The sequence below is a fragment of the Pagrus major genome, chromosome 1 (genome assembly GCF_040436345.1).
Source record: "Pagrus major chromosome 1, Pma_NU_1.0".
Lineage (NCBI taxonomy): Eukaryota > Metazoa > Chordata > Actinopteri > Spariformes > Sparidae > Pagrus > Pagrus major.
In genome coordinates, this window is record NC_133215.1 from 27,249,362 (window position 1) to 27,268,177 (window position 18,816).

Consider the following 18,816-nt stretch of genomic DNA (forward strand, 5'->3'; position numbering starts at 1 on the left):
AAGCCAATAGGCATTCAACATTGCCATTTCAGTCACAGTAGAAGCGTAGCATAATATTTACTCAGAACATCAACAGTCACCAGTTAAATATAACCAAAGTGACTTCCATAGAAAATCTACAGAATAGTATAAAGGGAACAGTGGGTGTCTGATTTTCCATGTGACGTCTTTTCTCTGGAATTGATGAAATCAATCACTCCAAACTCCAGAGAAACACTATTAAACTTAACTAAACACGCTCTTCTCTCTCTTTATTAAACTGTTGACCTGCGTGGCCTCTGTTAAAGCTCTTACGGGGGTCATCTCTAATAGTTAACCCTGAGTATACTCTGTAGATAGAGGTGATGGAAAGTGTTCTTGATGTGGACAAACATCCCGATGGGATTAGTTTAACTTGTCAAACAAGCGAGCTGCGCTGTAACATTTGTGTGTTTAGTGTGTGTGAGCACATGGCTGCTCCAAGAGCAGAGCAGATTAGTGTGTTGATCTCTGCGGTGTCCTCCACCTCTTATCAGTTGGCTCACATGGAGGTCGGAGGTCGGGCCTCGTTTTGTGTCAGAAAGGTGAGGATGTGTTGACACACATTCCCATTGGTTGGTCCTTTTCCTCTGATAAAGCCGAACCCGTCATTCACATTCATGTTGTGTGGACACAATAATAAAAACAGTCGAATACTACATCCCTGCAAAGGTATTTAATCATCAGAACGCTCAACATCAAACAGGTGTTGATTTAACTTTTAGTTGTTGAGGCTGTGGTGTTGTCTCATACAGTACATTTTCCTGTTATTTTGTCCATTACGTCAATTGTATTTTACATTCATTTGAGAATCTCTCTTGAATGTTAATAGCCGTATTTCTTTGGAAAATTAAATATTCAGCGGCCGAAGATATTGTTGTGGATTCTTGAGCATGACAGGTATTTCTTGACCTTGGGGATAACCTAAGGTCAACCTACTAGCTTGTGATAGTAGGTGGGTGTATATAACAGGAGATCATAAGTGCTTCTTGTTATGGCCATCATGATACAGAAACAGGAATCATGTTTTATTTAGAAACATTTTACATGTAACTGGAGGAGGTCAAGTAAGTCGACCTTGTTCTAAGATAATTTATTCAAATTCTTGCTCCTGCCGAGAATTCGATGAGATCAATCCCACTCTGATGTCTGTACAATAAATACGAAGCCATAGAACCGATCACAATGTTTGCTAACAATAACACACAGGTAAAAAATGTCTACGTCATCAGAAATGCATGTTTGACACTGAAATATATCATTAATAACACTTAATAACACACTATTACTAACATTAGGTCGGAGACCTAATTTACCTGCAGGGCCACAGACTGAAATGACACCTTGGGATTATCCAAAACTAGCAGTTAGCTCAACCAGCGATGACATGTCGCTGGTTTGTTGATCAGTGACCCTAGCAAAGCAATACAGTACCTAAAATAAACAGAAATGTCAGATAGGTCGAACCACTGTTTGTAACTATATCTCTTTAAATGTTACAGTTCCGGCTGAAAACGACAACCGTGATGAACATCACCTGTCTCTGCAATGCAAATCAGTTGTTTTACCTGGAAGTGACAGTGGTTGTTGTCGTTGTTGTTGCCGTTGTCGTTGTTAGTGCGACAGTGTCCCCCTGTTTAAACTCTCATCTTTAAAACACCAAGGTGTAGGACTGAACGGGGGAATGCTGTCTCCAGTATCGTTGCACCCATCATGTGGACTATTTCTTTAAACTAAAGCTTTTGTATCATAAATCATGTTCATACATCATCATGATGTATTCTTTTTTATGTGTTGTCCAGGGTCCCTCCTGAAAAGAGACTTCAGTCTCAGTGGCTAAAATAAAGGACAAGTTAATAAATCTAACTAAGAGAGAGAAATTGTGTATTTCCCCAGAAGTCATACTATTCCTTTACATTTTAAGAAACAAATACACCAGGGTGTCATGATACTCTGTACAAAAAGAATCTTGAAATTAGTTCATTTGTGCAAGAAAAAATATTTTTAGATGAAATGATCTCGCCTCTCTGGGCCAATTTCTAAATATTGACATTCAATTCAAGTCACACTTTATAATATTTAAGTGACATTAGGAACAACAATCTTTTCCTAGAAACCTAAATTTGGACGCTTTGTTTGTAAACCCGGTGTGAGTGGAGTGGATGCCATTAAAGAGAAGGAAGTGAGCATTGATCTGTTTCGCTGTGCTGGCCGCTCCATTTGCCTTTTCCCTCCCTGGGCAGTTTAGAGTAATTGCTTGCTCAAGGACTTCTGAGGCCTGATTGCCGTAACCCACTGAGGCTCCATTTGTGTTTGTCCTAGTTAAACCCACCCCTCAGTGATAAAGAGACACACTCAAGATGTCACCGACATCTTAAAAGGAACGTGAACACGACGCTGTGCTTGGACACTCTGAAAATAAGACCTGAATATAACCGGCCGTTTGCAGACTCTTTGTGATGGTGGATTTCTGCTGTGTACATTATTAATACCTCACTTTGAGGATCTCACCCTGCCAAACGTTTAGGTGTAACCTGAGTATGTTTCTTGAAAGCATCACTTCTACGTCTGATGCTCACAACATTCTCACGTTCAGACTCTCCGGCTCTGTACCCTGCACATCAGCGTGCTGTCATAGTGCTGCGAGGAGGCAGCGAGCTGCAGTGCAATAAAACACTGGGGGTGATCAGCCCTCAGTCCTCTCAGCCTGCACCAAAGCAGCCAACATTAGCTGAAACAGCATCCGAGCACTGACTCAGTGATGTACCCGGTGTTCTCCAAAAATAAACGCACACACGCGCACCTGCACCCATACACTCGTGCACTCTGACACGCGTGCATGCACACGAGCACACTGACGTCCTCCATTATTTACACCCAGGTGTATCTGCATGCAAACGGCCCATTTCGAGACAATCTGATCACACAGCCGAGGCTTCGCCCGGTCTGTTCCTTCGCTCGGTGAGAATATCGCCGGGGCGGAATGGAAACTTCATTTTGCAGGGGCTAATATTAGCCCGGGCCTCTGGAAAATTCCTTTTAAATGATCACAAGCTGAGAAAAGGCAAAGAATTTGTTTAGCGTTTTGCTTGACAGTATTCTCTGCATACACGGCAGTTTGTTTCTTTCTCTCTTTTTTTTTTCAGATGGTACAGCTCACAGGAGGGTCCTGGGAACACGAATGTGGAGGGAGGGAGGGCTGAGGGGAACCGTATGATGAAATTTAGAAGTGTTTGACTGTCAGTCTGGCTGTCTCTCTGGCTGTTTCACTCTCTGCTGGCACTGTTAACATTTGAACTACCATGTGCTGCATCCCTGGTTATTTTAAAGAACAGTTAGTCCTTCAGATCACCTGCTCATTGTGTCACCTGCTCTGTGTGATTCAGACTGCATCCTCCGCGGTACAACAGCCACAACACTATCTGACATAAGTAATTTATAATTCCTATTTCACATCGTATAAAAACGTACGTACAGTTTTTTCCTGTGATAAATTGATGTGGATCAAATTGGAAATAGCTGTGTGTGTCCCTGCCTGTTTGGTCCCTCACACCCCCATCGCTGCCTGACCTACAATTACCTCTCTTTATCATTATACGACCCTAACTTTATAACCTGTCTTTGTGCATGTATGTTTTGCTAGGAAAATCCCACCTGGCCATAGTTCAGAGGGTGAACAACGAGGGAGAGGGAGACCCTTTCTACGAGGTTCTGGGTATTGTCACCCTGGAGGACGTGATCGAAGAAATCATCAAGTCAGAGATCCTGGACGAGACGGACCTGTACAGTAGGTTCCCCTCTCGAAACCCCATAACCCTGTGAGACCTCAAGGTGTCTCCATACTATCACAGCGAGAGCCACCAGTCTAAAATCAGGGTGTCTGCAGGTCTTTGTAAAGCCTTCAACTCAATTTAATTAATATTTGGCCTTAAAAGTCATGACGTTGTTAAATTTTAATCTGTGAAGTCTTAATTGCCACAATAATTGTATTTTATTTATTTTTGTCAAAGAGTTACACTCATCTCTGTGAAAGTCTGTTGATGTTACAATCTTTAAAGGTGCACTACGTAAGTTTGTGGAAGACATTTTTTTATCAGATGATAAAGATCTTCATTGACCGATTTTTTATGTCAAAACAAACTAAATAAACAAACTCTCTTTGTTTTCATGACTGAATAAATTGAATAAACAAACTGACATTAAAGGACAACACAGTTTCGTACTTTTTTACTTTGTTTATATGTGGCGGACCCTGCCACCTTGCTAGTTTCAAACAGTGTTCTAGGACCTTATTTTCCTCTGAGAACAGCTTGTTTATTCAGTTATGGAAAAAAATAATATTTCTGAGTTTGTATTATTACCTCATTAATATTGTCAATATTACAATTCTGAGTTTCAATAAAAATTCAAAATTCAAAAAATCTATTACAAATGTATCTTGAAAACGAGGCGCCCCAGTAGCTCAGTTGGTAGAGCGTGAGACCCATGTGCCGAGGCCCTGTCCTCACTGCAGTGGCCCAGGGTTCAAGTCAGTCTGTGGCCCTTTGCTGCATGTCATCCCTCTCTCATCCCATTTCCTGTCATCTCTCAAGCTGTCCTGTCAATAAAGCCATGAGAAAGGCCAAAAAAATACTTCTAATAAAATGGTCTTGAAAATGTAAGTGTAATACCTGTAGACACCCTGAAAAAAAAGCTGTCTACCTCGCTGACGTACAGTCTTATATTGATTTTCTGATTCATTTTGAATGGTTTAAGCCTGTCACCTTGGCTGAAGGTGTGGTTTGCACATTGTATCTCCCACAAACACAAGTTAAATCAGATGTGGGTACATACTACAGATTCCAAACTAAAAAACGACAAAGAAATGAGGTTACCACCATCTATTTATCCTTTATGGTGCAGAAAGACCTTATGAATTATAATCATTTCTTTAAGATTGTTTGATTGTTTTTAACTAAAAGTCCTATCTGTGACGCAATGAAAATATTTATTTACTAACAATGGAAGCTTAAAGTGAATCCAGTATGTGTTTGTGCAATTTTAGTTTTTAATTTAAAGTTTATGTCGACAGCCTTTCAATTCTGCTTCCATCAACATCCCCTTTCCAGCAGGCAGCTGTTTCCAGTAAAAAAAAGCTCTGATAAACCAACTTTACACTGACAGCTCAGCACCATACAGCAGTCATACAAAGTTAGCAATTAGCTGGTGAAGCTAGTGGAGCATTTAACAAAATGTTAGTGTTGCTCTGATTTACCAATTGTAGCATCTCTGTCCCTTCAGTAAGCAGCAGCTCCTCGCCACATCCTCACCAGAAGTCCAGCCAAACAAATTAGAATACATGACACATGTCCACGTTGCATTTACAGCTTGTTCAGTTGTCCCAAGTAGACAAAAACAACAATCAATAAATGCTTTAAATTGACTTCCATTAACATTGAACGGTCGGACATTAGCATTCCCGAGGAGTTGTGTTTGTATCGACAAATGTAATCCAAGATTAGTCTGCTCTCCACCAACTCCTGAGACAATATCTCCCCCTTAGGATTTAAATGCTCACCGTCTGCTGGTGTTAGCTGAGCAGGTAGCATACAGTTGTTTTTTTATAGACTTGTTGCTGAAAACAGCTGCCAGCTTTATCACTGCTCGCTACTGTGCGCTAAGAGACTGAGTCGCAGGGCAGGAAAACTAAAACAGTGAGCTGAAAGATGCTAAAACGAGGAAGATCTGACAGGATTTTTGTCTTCATCGCTATGAGTGACCTCTTTCACATTACACGTAGATCATTGTTTATATAAAAAAAATGATTACAGCAGCATTAAAATGAGTTTGTTTCAAGTTTTAATCAATTGATGTGATATTATCATTATTTTACCCTTCAGTTGTACATAAATAAAGATCTGTTTTAAGAGATTGTTTTATTTGTGTTGTGCAACAAAACCTACAACATAATGCAATTTTTAAAAAGTAACAGTGCTATGTTTTTGTTCAGATTTTATGCCCAGAGGGGAGTAAATCATTCATTTTTCTTCCCTTTTTAAACCATCTTTCATGTATCATATCAAACCGTGATCTGCCTGCACTGTTACGCCTCTCATGGTATCAGTAAAGGCCTGCAGACATGGACTACGTGCTAGTCTATTTATTGCTCTAATACATATGGCTTTAAGTAATGCTAAGAATGTGGTAAGCTAACAGTGTAGCCCCCTATAGCTCACTTTTAGTTCTGAGAAGGACGCCACAGCTACATTTCCGGAAAAAGCAATAAGCTTTGGGTAACTCAAGTTTAGTCACCCTGTGACCCGGGAGGACTCGCTCAATATCTGCGGAGTGGCGAGGATCGTCCTCGTCCTGTGGCACAGAAAGTTTCAGTTTGTGTCTTACGCTCGACTTTTCATTTTCCCTCCTCAGCTGACAACAAGACGAAGAAGAAAATCACCCATCGGGAAAGGAAGCAGGATTTCTCGGCCTTCAAGCCTACCGACAATGAAATGAAGGTTAAAATATCACCTCAGCTTCTGCTGGCTACCCTGCGTTTCCTAGCAACAGGCAAGTGGGCTGCGTTGCTGCTTGACTTCCCCCAGTGTGCCCTCAGCCCCTCACTGTGGGGAAAGAGTGCGTGTGTGTGTGTGTGTGTGAGAGAGTGAGAGCTGTTTGTGTGTGCATGTGCATGTGCATGTGCATGTGCCCGTGCGGCCTTTGAGTTTTGGGCAAGAGGGTGTAGGGAGGAGTGAGTATGTGTGTAGAATGAGTATCTGTTGTTTGTGTGTGTGAGGGAATGAGTTGTGTGAGGACTCACAACAAGGGTGTTGGTGTGCATGTGTGTGTGTGTGTGTGTGTTTGTGAAGAGGTGGAAGGCCTCTCGGGAGCGCGGCACGGGATGTCTGTGCAGACTGCGCATGGATCCAAAAAAAAAAAAAAAAAAAAGGGAAAGAAACGCAGGCGTCTATTTGCTTGCGTGTCATGCACTGAAGGTTACATGTTGGGATCTTAGCTCACAGCTTTAAAAACACCACCCTGTTTGCTTACACTCGTTCCTCAGTGACATCACGTCCAGCATTTTTGGCCTATGGTCGGGGTTCTCACACAAGTCGGCATACTTAGTGTAAAATGTGAAATATTTTACCCGCTTTCCCTTGGGAAATGGATTTCTGAACAGGCTGCAAAATATCCAAGTACTACTACAGCAGCGGAAGCAGCAGCAGCCTCCTCGCAGATGGATTTGCTTCAGAACTTTGACCTAGCAGCTAAGCATTGATTAAGTTCCTCTAAAGGCTATTAGGGAGTTTAGTTCCTGGTGGTGGAGCCAGCAGCCAGCTGACACATATCACCGCCGCTGAGTTGAAGGAGCTGATTGGCTGATTAGACGGCTGAAGCGGGCCAGTCACAATCTGGATACAGTGTTTAAAAGTTATACATGAGTTTGTGGTCCGGTTTGCGTGTTAAGTTCACTCAGACAGACGCAGTAACAGCTTAAAACTAATGCTGCAACAGAATATTTTAATTATTGGTCACTCCGGCAAATTTTTAGATGTAGATAATTTTATTCATATTGCCCAGAATTACCAATCACAGATCATCCTCGAAGGGCTTTACAATCAATACGACACCCGCTAGAAAAAAACATTTTAATGGAACAGAAGCCTGAGGAAGAGCAGCAGAGGAGAGATCCTCAATAGCAATAAAGAAAGTGAAATTACAATACGGAGAAAAATATTGGGCCTCAAGCAAAAACAGTTTTAGTGTTCTTATCTTTAACTTCTCATATTTTTATGTGTTAGGTTTTCTTGTGGGAGGGTTTCCAAGTTGGACTCTCTTTATTGCACAAACTTGTTGGAAATAAATGAATGGAAATGAAAGCCCCCCGGTCATGAGAAGTTGTATGTTCATGAGATTTCATCATTAGCGTAATCAATACCCCTCTTGGCGTATAAAGGTACTCGTTTCTAGGGGTGGGACAAAATATCGACACAGCAATATATCATATAATTTCCTCTTGCGATACAATCATTGATACACTGCTGCAAATGATCTCTATTTTTATTAAAACATGCAGGCGCTCTAGACAGATTCCCCTGACAGTTTGACCCACCAGAGTCACTACTTCATGACTCCTTGTGGTGTAAAATTCTGTAAACTTAATTTACACAGATGGAAAATAATTTAGCGAGCCGTAGTTGTATCCTTCCTGTAAATATTTTAACTCCACAACTGTTCCGCTTTCGGGTTGTTCAGCGTTTTGCCTGTTTATGTCTGTCTGAAATTGGAATGATGGCACACACGGACAATTGTCAAGCTGCAGGCCAAATTCTGTGAAATGCAGTAAATAAATACATAATTCCTGCACTTGGCACTTTTTTAGGAATATTTTATATTCTATCAATTATTATATAATCTCTGTATGGTGATGTTATGCCATTATTGTGCTTGCATTGTATCTGGAGTTACTCTGTCAGTCCCATCCCTACATGTTTTGCTGTGTTAACGGGCAAGTTTAATTCACAAAAATGACAAGAAAGAGTAAAAAAGAGGAAACAAAACTAAAGTCTGAACTGAATCATAAAACACTAAAAGTCAGCTACAGCTGCCAGAATTGTATCATCAGCACTAACAAAGTTAGATGCTGTTAAACATGTAAAGTAAAGTAGTCCATGACTTAGATGGGAGACACTCAAGTGCACACTGTTACTGTCAAGCAACAGAAGATGTTCACCTGGATAACAGCGACTGTTGAACTGTAGCACTGCAGTAAGTCGTCAGTCCAAAATACTTCAATAAAATCAGAAAATGAAAAAGGTTGAAAAATGTGTTGTTGTCAAACCCCCCAGTCAGCTATGATGGTGATGTGATGAGCAGAATATATAAGTGTTAGAGTTACTCATTTGTATTTTAGTTGAAGTTAATATTCACAGTCGTTCAGATTCCCTCCAGACTTTCTGTGCATGCCTCGTTCGACAGGTCTGGAAAATGTATGAATGCCACAAAACAGACCAAATCTGTTTGTAAGAATGCATGAGGTCCATGTTGTTGATGAGTCTATAAAATGTTGGACGTCATCTAAATACTTTTATTGTCCAACCAAAACCCAGAAAAATTTAATACACTAAAATATATTTCTGTATTTATCAGCTTCAAACCTAGTGTCTGTTGGGCCATCATTTATGTCTCCCTCTCTGTCCCCCTGTGTTTCTTCAGAGGTCGAGCCGTTTGCACCGGTGCAAATGTCAGAAAAGATTCTGCTGCGCTTGTTGAAGCACCCCAACGTCATCCAGGACCTGAAATACGACGAGAAGAACAAGCGGGCGGCAGAGCACTACCTCTTCCACAGGAACAAGCCTGTGGATTATTTCATCCTCATACTGCAGGTGTGTGGACACAGTCAGGTACAAAGTGAAGAACATATCACGAGTCTAATGTCGAAGCAACTGCTGACTCTACTCCTGACATTTAAAACAATATACTGCACAACGTTAGTGTATGTGACTTACTGAAGAACAATAATAATATTTGTACCCTAATCAAACTATTACTATTATTACTTTACATTACACTGGAAATATTAACAAAGGGACACGCTGCTGCTAGTACGTCTAGCTATTGTTTTCCTTGATCCTGCCGTTTTTCACAGTGTAGTCGTCCTTCTAACAGACTGTACTGCAGGTTTGTTCCCACAGGGGCCACGCATCCTAGAAGGGTATGCATGGTATGACTGTACTGCAAGCTGCGTGGATTAAAGCAAGCAACAATACCACAGATAAACAGCTCATTAGTAGTACAGATGTCTGGCCTGAGACATACAACAGACAGATCTCCACAAAAATATATGAAGAAATGTGGTCAGCATAAAGAAAACAATGTACTGCACTGATTGAACACTATCGCCAGTTTGAATTGAAAACAGCACAAATAGAAACAGTGAAATATTCTGTATGTATTTCACTGTTTTTAACCACCCCAGTGTCTCCATCCCTCCTCTCTGCAGACACCTAAAAGAAATCCTCCTATAGAGTTACAATTATTTATTCAAAAGCGGATCAAAACAAGTGCAGCTGACCTTCACTTAGCCTTACAGTTTGACAACTGGCCTGAATGTCTGCTCTGTCCCTGAATATGTTGCTGCTGTCAACACAAAGTCTTCCTCTTTGGTGTTAGGGAGGTCTTTCAAAAGGCTCAGGATCAAGGGAAGTCCCACCCATAATTACACACAGTTAAACTCAGTACTTGGATTGCAGTTGGAACTACACGTCTTTTCAAATATATATATGTGTGTGTGTGGGGGGGGGGTCACTGCCCTTGAGACCTGGTTTCAGGAGCAGATTGGGAGCTATTAAAGAGATTTTAGAAGTAGTAAAAAGGAAAGTGAAAGGGAGGGAGGAGGGTGGATTTGTTCTGAACTCACGGGGAGCGTGAATAAATATATTTAAGCAGGGAAGTGGCAGATTTTGAATAGGGGGAATCAGTACTGCAAAGCTGTAGCGGAAATCCAAGATAGAAATGGTAACTGACACGATGAAGCACTAATGCTCCATGTGGAAAACGTGCAGTTTAGAGCAAATTAGAAATGAAGTAAGAGTATTAACATGTGTCCTGTCTGAAAGGTTCGATTAAGATTCAGAAAATACAAACAGTCTGTAAGATCAGCTGATGGACTTGTTATTGTTGGTTTAAAGGTCCCACAATGTAGAAAGTGAGATTTTTTTTTTATTACTACACAGCAGGTCTAGGTGTTCTATAAATACTGTGAAAGGATCAAAACACTTAATCTACAGAGAAATGCACGCAGCCTTTATTCAGAAACTGCCTCCAAACAGCCCATCATCATCATTGATGTTGTAATGTTCCAACTATACAGTCACCACCCTGATGGTGCATTAGCCGTTAGCTAGCGCGCACTGGCACACATGGAGGGTGTGTGTGTTTGTTTGTTTGAATAAAGTTAAGCCTCTCAATGAACTCAGTGCTCATCAGAGACTCTGGTTCTCTCTCTTCTTGTTCCCCTCTCCTCTGTACATTCATTAAATAAAGTACATTCTCCCTCCAGCTCCAGTCAGCAGTCAACACAGGACATTTTTATGTGGTTCGCTGCTGCAGTCAGGTTGATTAAAGGGAGTGGAAATAAATCCCTTTTTTGATAACAAAAAGTAAAAAGTAATACCGTAGCTCTCCTCCTGCCGGTGAACTGCTCCGGATCAGAGCAGAATTCGGTGCGACTCCGGGTGTTTATTCCTCCAGAAGAATTGGCTCTGCACCTGACTCTCTCCCCCAGAGCCGACCAGCTCTGAGCATGTTTTGCTGAAAGTTGGATATTTTCAACTCGCACAAATAAAATAATGACACCAATTTCGCATATTTACGACATTTACACCGTGTCATTCACGCTTCCTGTCTTTGCATTAACTTTGTATGTAACCTAGATGCACAAAAAATTGCTTTGCTTTCTATGAGAGCACTCCATTAGCAATGTCTGTGGCTGCAAAAGCACTGGCAGCGCTGCTGCGGAAACTCTGCTCAGGCCTGTGAGAGCTGACCAATCAGAGTAGGCTAGGCTTATTGGCACTAAAACGGAGCGTTCAGACAGAGGGTGAATAGTGGTGCTGCAGCCATGGACAGTATGAGAAAAATAATGTGTCTTTTTAGCTTTAATACATGTAAACAACAACAAGTATGAACCTAAAAATGAGCATATGTGACCTTTAACATGTGGACAAAGTTGTATTCGGAAGTGAACGTGTTGTGCAGAACGTAGTTTGTTTATGAACACTTTGTTCTTGTCATCTGAATCTTCCGATCACAGGGGAAAGTGGAGGTGGAGGCTGGAAAGGAGGGGATGAAGTTTGAAGCGGGACCATTCTCCTTCTACGGGATGATGGCTCTGACAGCCTCGCCAGGTAAGATCTCTGAGTGACACGCCTGGTCTCTGTCGAGTGTTTCGCCATAGATCTGTATCAGGTATAACATTCTGAAAATCTCCCTTTGATTGAGACATTGTTGCTTATTTTTGAGTAAACTTCTACTACTAAACTTCTACTGTATCTTATGTCTAATGAAAATACTGTAAGTCACCAACTGGTTTAGGCACTAAACTTCATAGAGTGAAATGTGCCCATAACACCAAATTCTAAAAGCTGGCTTTGAACGCTTGCTCAATAACACTGGTATAAAAACAATCTTAAATGATACCCAGCTGCAGTCACAAACACTTAGAGTGCAGTATACTTATGATATATTTCTGTGTTCTAACATTCAGATCATTACACATTGCTTGATGTTAAAAACCAGCAAGATTTTAGCAGCAATTAACATAAAATCTGCCTCGTTGTGAATTAAACTCACTTGCAATGTTTTGGTGAAAGCTAATCTGAAGTCAGTGTCCTCCCTACGACTCGTGTAAGTAACCAGATTTTGTCACCAAGCCAGCAAAGTACAGATCAGTTTAGGATCTCCTGTGATTAAAGGCTGACATTGTCTTTGATGAATGTTTTTGCACAATGATTGTGAGTGACATCATGAGAAGGCGTCACCTACTGATCCCTCAGTTCATTCATAAACTACAGTACTATTCTCAGCTTTTGTCAGTTATTCTGATGCACATGGGCGGTAGGATCTGAGAGACACCTACTGGTGAAAAAGCAGAATGACCTTTCTGGGATGTTTGACACTGAGCAGATACTTGATGATTAGACCCTAAGTGCATTTTCTTTAACTTCATCTTTAGCTGCCTATTAGCAGTGAAGCTAATTTGCTCCTGTTGTGCCAAGAAACACGGCAAAAAAGAAGTGTTGCCGATGCTTCTCAACCAGATTTAATCCATGTTGACTTTTTGTATGCATTTAACAGACTCTTTCTTTTCTTTTACTTTGGTCCTCCCTCTCTCCTCCAAGTGCCTCTGTCCCTGTCTCGTACATTCGTGGTCAGTCGGGCTGAATCACTAGCAGGATCTCCAGGTACAGTGGCCTTTTCTGTCTATACATGCACCCATCGTCACCATGCTAATGTCATCCCATCGCCTAATTAGAGTGAAATAATGTTTTATGCCTGCGTACTTTGTGTAAACTTAAATAATCGTCGAGACTTTCTGTTTAGCTTTGTATGACTTCTCCGACTGATCTTTGAAAGCCTGTTTGTACCTGAATGCAACATGTACTGTACATTCATGCGTGTGGAAGTGAAAGACAATGAGCGAGAGAGGAAAACAGAACAGATTCAGATTGAGACTTAACACCCTCGTCCCCTGAGCCATTAGTCAAGTGGCTGAATGGTGTCGGAGACTGGAGGCCCCAGAGCGGACCCAGGCTCCGCCCCGCTCTCCCCTAACCTTTAACCCTCCGACTACATAAACAAGACCTACAGCTACAACCCCCTGCCGGACACCACTGAGCGCACATACAAAGACACGCACGCACACACATGTTCACATGCACGGGCACACGTACAGAGAGCGTGCGCGCGCTCCACACATATCTACACGCTGCCACGAAGCGCAAACACACCCACATGTACCCGGAAATGCAGTTGAACAAATACACCCTCTTTCTCTCTTTAGCAGTGACCTACAGTGCACCTCTTAACGTGTTTTTTTCGCCCAGTCTGGCGCCCCGCCGCGCACACGTTTGAGTGTGTGTCTGCGCGTACTTAAATGCATTATGTGTGTATTCTTGACACACACCGCCGTTTTCTGTATTGACCTGGCCCTTGCGGCCCCTAGAAAGTGGAGTACTAATCCGCAAGAGTTCACATGCCAGGTCTTTGGCCCACTGTGCTCGGTCTGCACACACACACACACACACACACACACACACACTCACACACACATATTCCTACATGGGATTACATACATTCCAGTCGGCGTAGTAGCATTAGCGTTGGCCAAGCCGTTTCCACTTTGTTGTGTGTGATTTTCACTAGGCTTCTTTAAGAAGTGGAAAACATAATCTGGCTTTAATTAAAAATTAAAAAAGAAAAAAAAAAACAGAAAAAAACCCAGAACAAGTCGTCTATGCGGTAGCACATAGAAGGAAGCAGCGACACTGGGGACCACCGACCCAATACCTGCTCCCCTCACCTAAAGACTTATGTAGAAATTAGATTTCCATACATCACAGCAAGCATCCATGCTGATATCTGACACTTGACCTGGAAAAATGTCACCTGTACAAAGGATCCTGAGCGCTGATGGAGTTATGAAGCAGCTTAAGTAGTTTCAGAGAACATTGTTAGTTAGAGGAGGTACATCGTAAGAGTCCTGGCATGGGTAACTATCACATTTTGCAAAAACACATCACCTGGACAACGTGTTGTACTTTTAACTGTGACGATTAACAGCTTTAGGCGACTGAGAGCCCCTAACCAGGAACACTACAGTATGGACAAACTGCAACTGTCGTATAAATGTACAGGTATATTAGAGCTGGAGGGATGTGAAGGACTATAAAGTGACTGAAACCTGGCACCTCTGTTTAATACAATACTCTGGCTCTGACTACTAGTAATTAGTAGCTAAAGTTACCAGTTAAATGTAGTGAAGTACTAGTACAACATTTGCCTCCAAATTGCAGTGAAGTGGAAGTATAAAGTCAGAAAATGTAAATACTCAACTGAAGTACAAACACCTCAAAATTATACTTAATTACAGTTCTTGAGTAAATGTACTTAGTTACATTCCATCACTGCTAACATCAGGATGCTAACATGCTGACGATGAGAATGCTAATGCTGAGAAGGTGTAATGTTTACCATGTTCGCTATCTAGGTTAAGGTTGCTAACATTAGCTAATTAGCACTAAACTGAAAGTACAGCGGTAGCTGATGATGATTTTTTGTTTTTTAGAGTATTCGGTCAAAAACAGTCACAAGTATTGAACAAATAGAAGTTTTGACCTGATGAAAGTGCTTCAATAACTGACAATAACTGTAAAAACACATTTTTTTAATCTTATTGTGGAGCGAGAAGAAAAGACAGAGGATCAACAGATTCAGTCGAATGTCTGAGCCAGTCCATCACATGTGTGTTGAGATATTTCACAGTTTCATTGAAATCTTTCACCTGCTGGTGGCGCTAGAGTAACAATCAGGGGATCACCAAAGTGACTCAAAACAAATGTGTGTCCACACATTTAGTCTGAACCAAATCTGTGGACCGACCAACCGACTGACCAACAGGTCGACATTGCCATCCCTAAGCGATGCTACTGGAGATGCTATCATAGTCATCATCTACAATCCATCACTTTTGCCGTGTGCACTCGAAACTTGTATGTCACATGTTTTCGGGGGTTTAAATGTTTTCTCCCTTTACCTCCTTGCAGAAAATAAATCTCCTCCGCGGCCGTTTGGACTCAACCACTCAGACTCCCTGAACAGGAGTGATCGTATAGACGCCATCACCCCGACTCTGGGCAGCAGCAACAACCAGCTCAACTCCTTCCTGCAGATCTACGTACCTGACTACTCAGTCAGAGCGCGCTCAGACCTGCAGTTTATAAAGGTGAGAACGCCCACAGGGTTACTGCACTGACTTTATTACAGCAGGGGTTTGACAGATTGGAGAAACCAGCGAGAGCAAACTCAAATATTAATAGTTTATATAATGTATAAGATGCTCACTGAACGCGTGGGCAGAGCTGTGACATTTCAACCTCATCGTGGCTCCATCCTCTCTGTTTCCTAGGTAACGCGGCAACAGTACCAGAATGCCGTAATGGCGTCACGCATGGACAAAACGCCCCAATCGACAGACAGTGAGTTCACGAAGATCGAGCTCACGTTGACGGAGCTCCATGACGTAGTGGAGACGCCCACCGTCGTCACCTCCACAGCCAGCACCACGAGCATCACCCCTGCCGTGTCCGTAGTCGTGGCCAACGAGACGTCCCACCTGCTCAACCAGCAGCAGAACTGTGTGGGCCTCAGCAGGAGCAACCACAGCGCCCACAACGAGGGACCCATCTAGCCCCCGCCGAGCCCGGTGGAGACCCAGACCCTCCACCCTGTCTAGCGGACACACACGGAGCGGTGGCGTAGATGGAGATGAGGGAAATTGGGGAAGCGGAGGCGGGTGGAGTGAGGGTTCTGCTCCAACCAGTAGCCCCCAGTCAGTCAGTCAGTCAGTGAGACCCTTTCATGGAGGGGCAGTGGGGAAGACGGGTGCTGCGTCACCCTGAACGCCCCCACCTGAACGCTGTCAGAATCCCTGCTGTACTACACCCTCTGACAGAGGGTGCACTCGGACAGTACCTGCGACTGAGCTTCTTTTTCGGGACAATCTGACACTTTCATAGCGGTGACCTGGACTAGAGGAAGACAGAGTGCATGCAAACCCTGTCCCCCTTTCCCCTACACACACACACACACACACACACACACACACACACACACACACACACAAGGTAACACAACACTTGCTGTATTTTGTTCTCAGGCCAAAGACTTTGGTCCCCACTTCTTACACTGGACACAGACTATTTTTGCACACACACACACACACACATATTCAAACGCAGTCACACTCCCACACACACACAAATGCAACTCCCCCACCCGTGCATCTTTCAGGGAGGCTCAGTCGACTGTTGATCCCATCAGCGAGGACTCAAAACCCAAACAGGCAGAGAGCGACGGTTGGTCAAAGACTGCACCAAAAACCGCTTTGAAAGAAACCGTTAAACCACGAACCAAGAATGTTTTCCTGTATTTATTTATTTTATAATATTGTATGTATATATGTACGCGTGCAGACATGATATGACATAAACGGGCGCACGAGCATGTACACAAAGGTGTGCGTGGGGCACACGTGTCATATCAACAAGGACATGCTACATATATGGAGACGAACATCCATTCATGTATATGAGGAGGTGAGGGTCTTTTACAGATACAGTATGTATATTACAGATCTTGTTATTTTTACTATTATCCTAAATCAGGCTTATGGTACACTATCTTTTTCACCTTTTAAAAAAAATCACACTATTGCCTTTAAGAGAAATCATATAATTAATTATTTTAACAAAGTGCAATGAACCGCAATTTATTTAAGAGATGATTACGAATAAAAAAAAATCACTGTATTATAAATTGACAGATATATTTGTATGTATGTACTGTATGTATATGTATATTTGTTTTTTTTTTGAAAAATGCTAAACTGCAGCCATCCACAAGCAAAATTGTCCTTAGTCACTCTCTCTTTCGCTTTGTCTCTTTCATGTTTTTCACGTCCTTTGACCTCAAACACATCGACTATACGTTCAGTCATGATGCCTAAACCTTTATTCACCACAGTGGGGGGGTTACCAGGTGGCTGTCTGTGTGAAAAGTGCCAAAACAGCACCTACGCCTGTGGAGGTTGTGTCTTATATATATATTTTTTTGCCAATTTTACGCGTAATCAAACTTGATAATTGCACAGTATTAATGACCTCATCTAACATGTTGAGCATCATCAACGTCACAAAAAGTAACCTCGACATTAAACATGTCCATGAATGATACACACCTATGCTTTCCCACTGTTTATGTGTGTGTGCACAAATGTTTTTCTTTTTCTTTTTTTTTGTGTTGCACGTGTGGTACTTGCATGTTCGTGTCTCCAGCCTTCAGCCAAGCGGTTGAGTTCATGAAGGCTATTTTCTTGACAGCAGTGAATGTGAGAGAGACTAGACTTCACTTGTTTTGGCTCCCCACACAATGTAGATTATAAACCATGTTTTTATAATTCTCGTGTTAATTCAGATCAAAATCTAAACTACTCTTCACAAATGTTGGCTGCTATTAAAGAGAGATATTTATATTGATTTCATTTTTATCTTAGAAGCACTGTAGCCGTGTATGTTTGTTTCTTTCACTTCAATTTCAAGAACACACGATTAAAGAATAGTTTGACATTTTGGGAAATACGCTGATCTGCGTTCTTGCTGAGAGTTAGACAAGAAGATTGATACCACTCATGTCGCTCCATGCTACATATGAAGCTAAGGTCGGCGGCTGGTTAGCTTAGCCTAATATAGTGACTTAAAACAGTGGAAAACAGCTAGCTAACTAGCCTGGCTCTGTCCACACTGGCTAAACAAATAAAAAAATCTGCCACCACCTCTAAAGCACATTAATTACTCCTGGAAGATTCCTGACCGAGAAACAATCCGACACATAACCACAACTTGACATTTTTACACTTAATGCTACACTTATTAGCATGTTGCTACTTCTATGTTAAATTCATACAGAAAATCTAATTTCGAACTCAAACTCTATTTTCGATTGGTTAAATGTCCACAGATGTAACTATTTCATGGGCAATTGGCAAACTAAATTCTATTTTTTTAACTTTTGCCAGCTGTCGCTCGCCGTTTTTATGCTAAGCTAAGCTAACATCTCCTGGATCCAGCTTTATCTTAAGCATACACACTTGGGACTATCAATCTTCTCTTGGCAAGAAAGCAAATGAGCGTAAATGTCAAACCATTCCTTGAATTCCTTTATTGTTTTGCTTCTTTGCTTTAGTAGTTTCTTGCCCTTATTGTTTTACCTCATAAAGACAGGAATGAGTTTTAAGTTACTGTACGTGTGCTTGAAATGTTTCCTTCCTAAGTGTAGAATAATTCTGTTTACTTCATATCTGTAGGGGCGTAGATTTTAACTCTTTATGAAATGACTTTAATTTTACTTCCAGGCCTGTTCATTAACATTGTATGTACCGTGTGCCACCTTGCAGGCAGCATCAGTGTCCCACAGCTGAGTGAGCCTGTCTTTTGATATTCACTTGCCATTTGTACCCACTGGTGGTCGCTGTTTCCACATGTA

General features: G+C 41.9%; 1 protein-coding gene across 7 annotated transcripts in view; it reads left to right on the forward strand.

Moving 5' to 3' along the window:
- The window catches only part of cnnm2b (cyclin and CBS domain divalent metal cation transport mediator 2b), a 41,061-nt gene extending 25,097 nt beyond the window's left edge, over positions 1 to 15,964 (forward strand). Inside the window, exons 2-10 of one of the 7 annotated variants that reach the window (XM_073472977.1) lie at positions 3,662 to 3,805; positions 6,427 to 6,564; positions 9,211 to 9,380; positions 11,810 to 11,903; positions 12,897 to 12,959; positions 14,239 to 14,241; positions 15,321 to 15,499; positions 15,683 to 15,817; positions 15,881 to 15,964. In XM_073472977.1, coding sequence (XP_073329078.1) covers positions 3,662 to 3,805; positions 6,427 to 6,564; positions 9,211 to 9,380; positions 11,810 to 11,903; positions 12,897 to 12,959; positions 14,239 to 14,241; positions 15,321 to 15,499; positions 15,683 to 15,817; positions 15,881 to 15,964 — 1,010 coding nt within the window. Of the gene's footprint in view, positions 1 to 3,661; positions 3,806 to 6,426; positions 6,576 to 9,210; positions 9,381 to 11,809; positions 11,917 to 12,896; positions 12,960 to 14,238; positions 14,242 to 14,844; positions 14,851 to 15,320; positions 15,500 to 15,682 lie in introns of all 7 variants that reach the window. The other 6 variants (XM_073472970.1, XM_073472976.1, XM_073472978.1 and 3 more) reach the window with 6 other exon arrangements.
- The last annotated feature ends 2,852 nt before the right edge of the window (positions 15,965 to 18,816 follow it).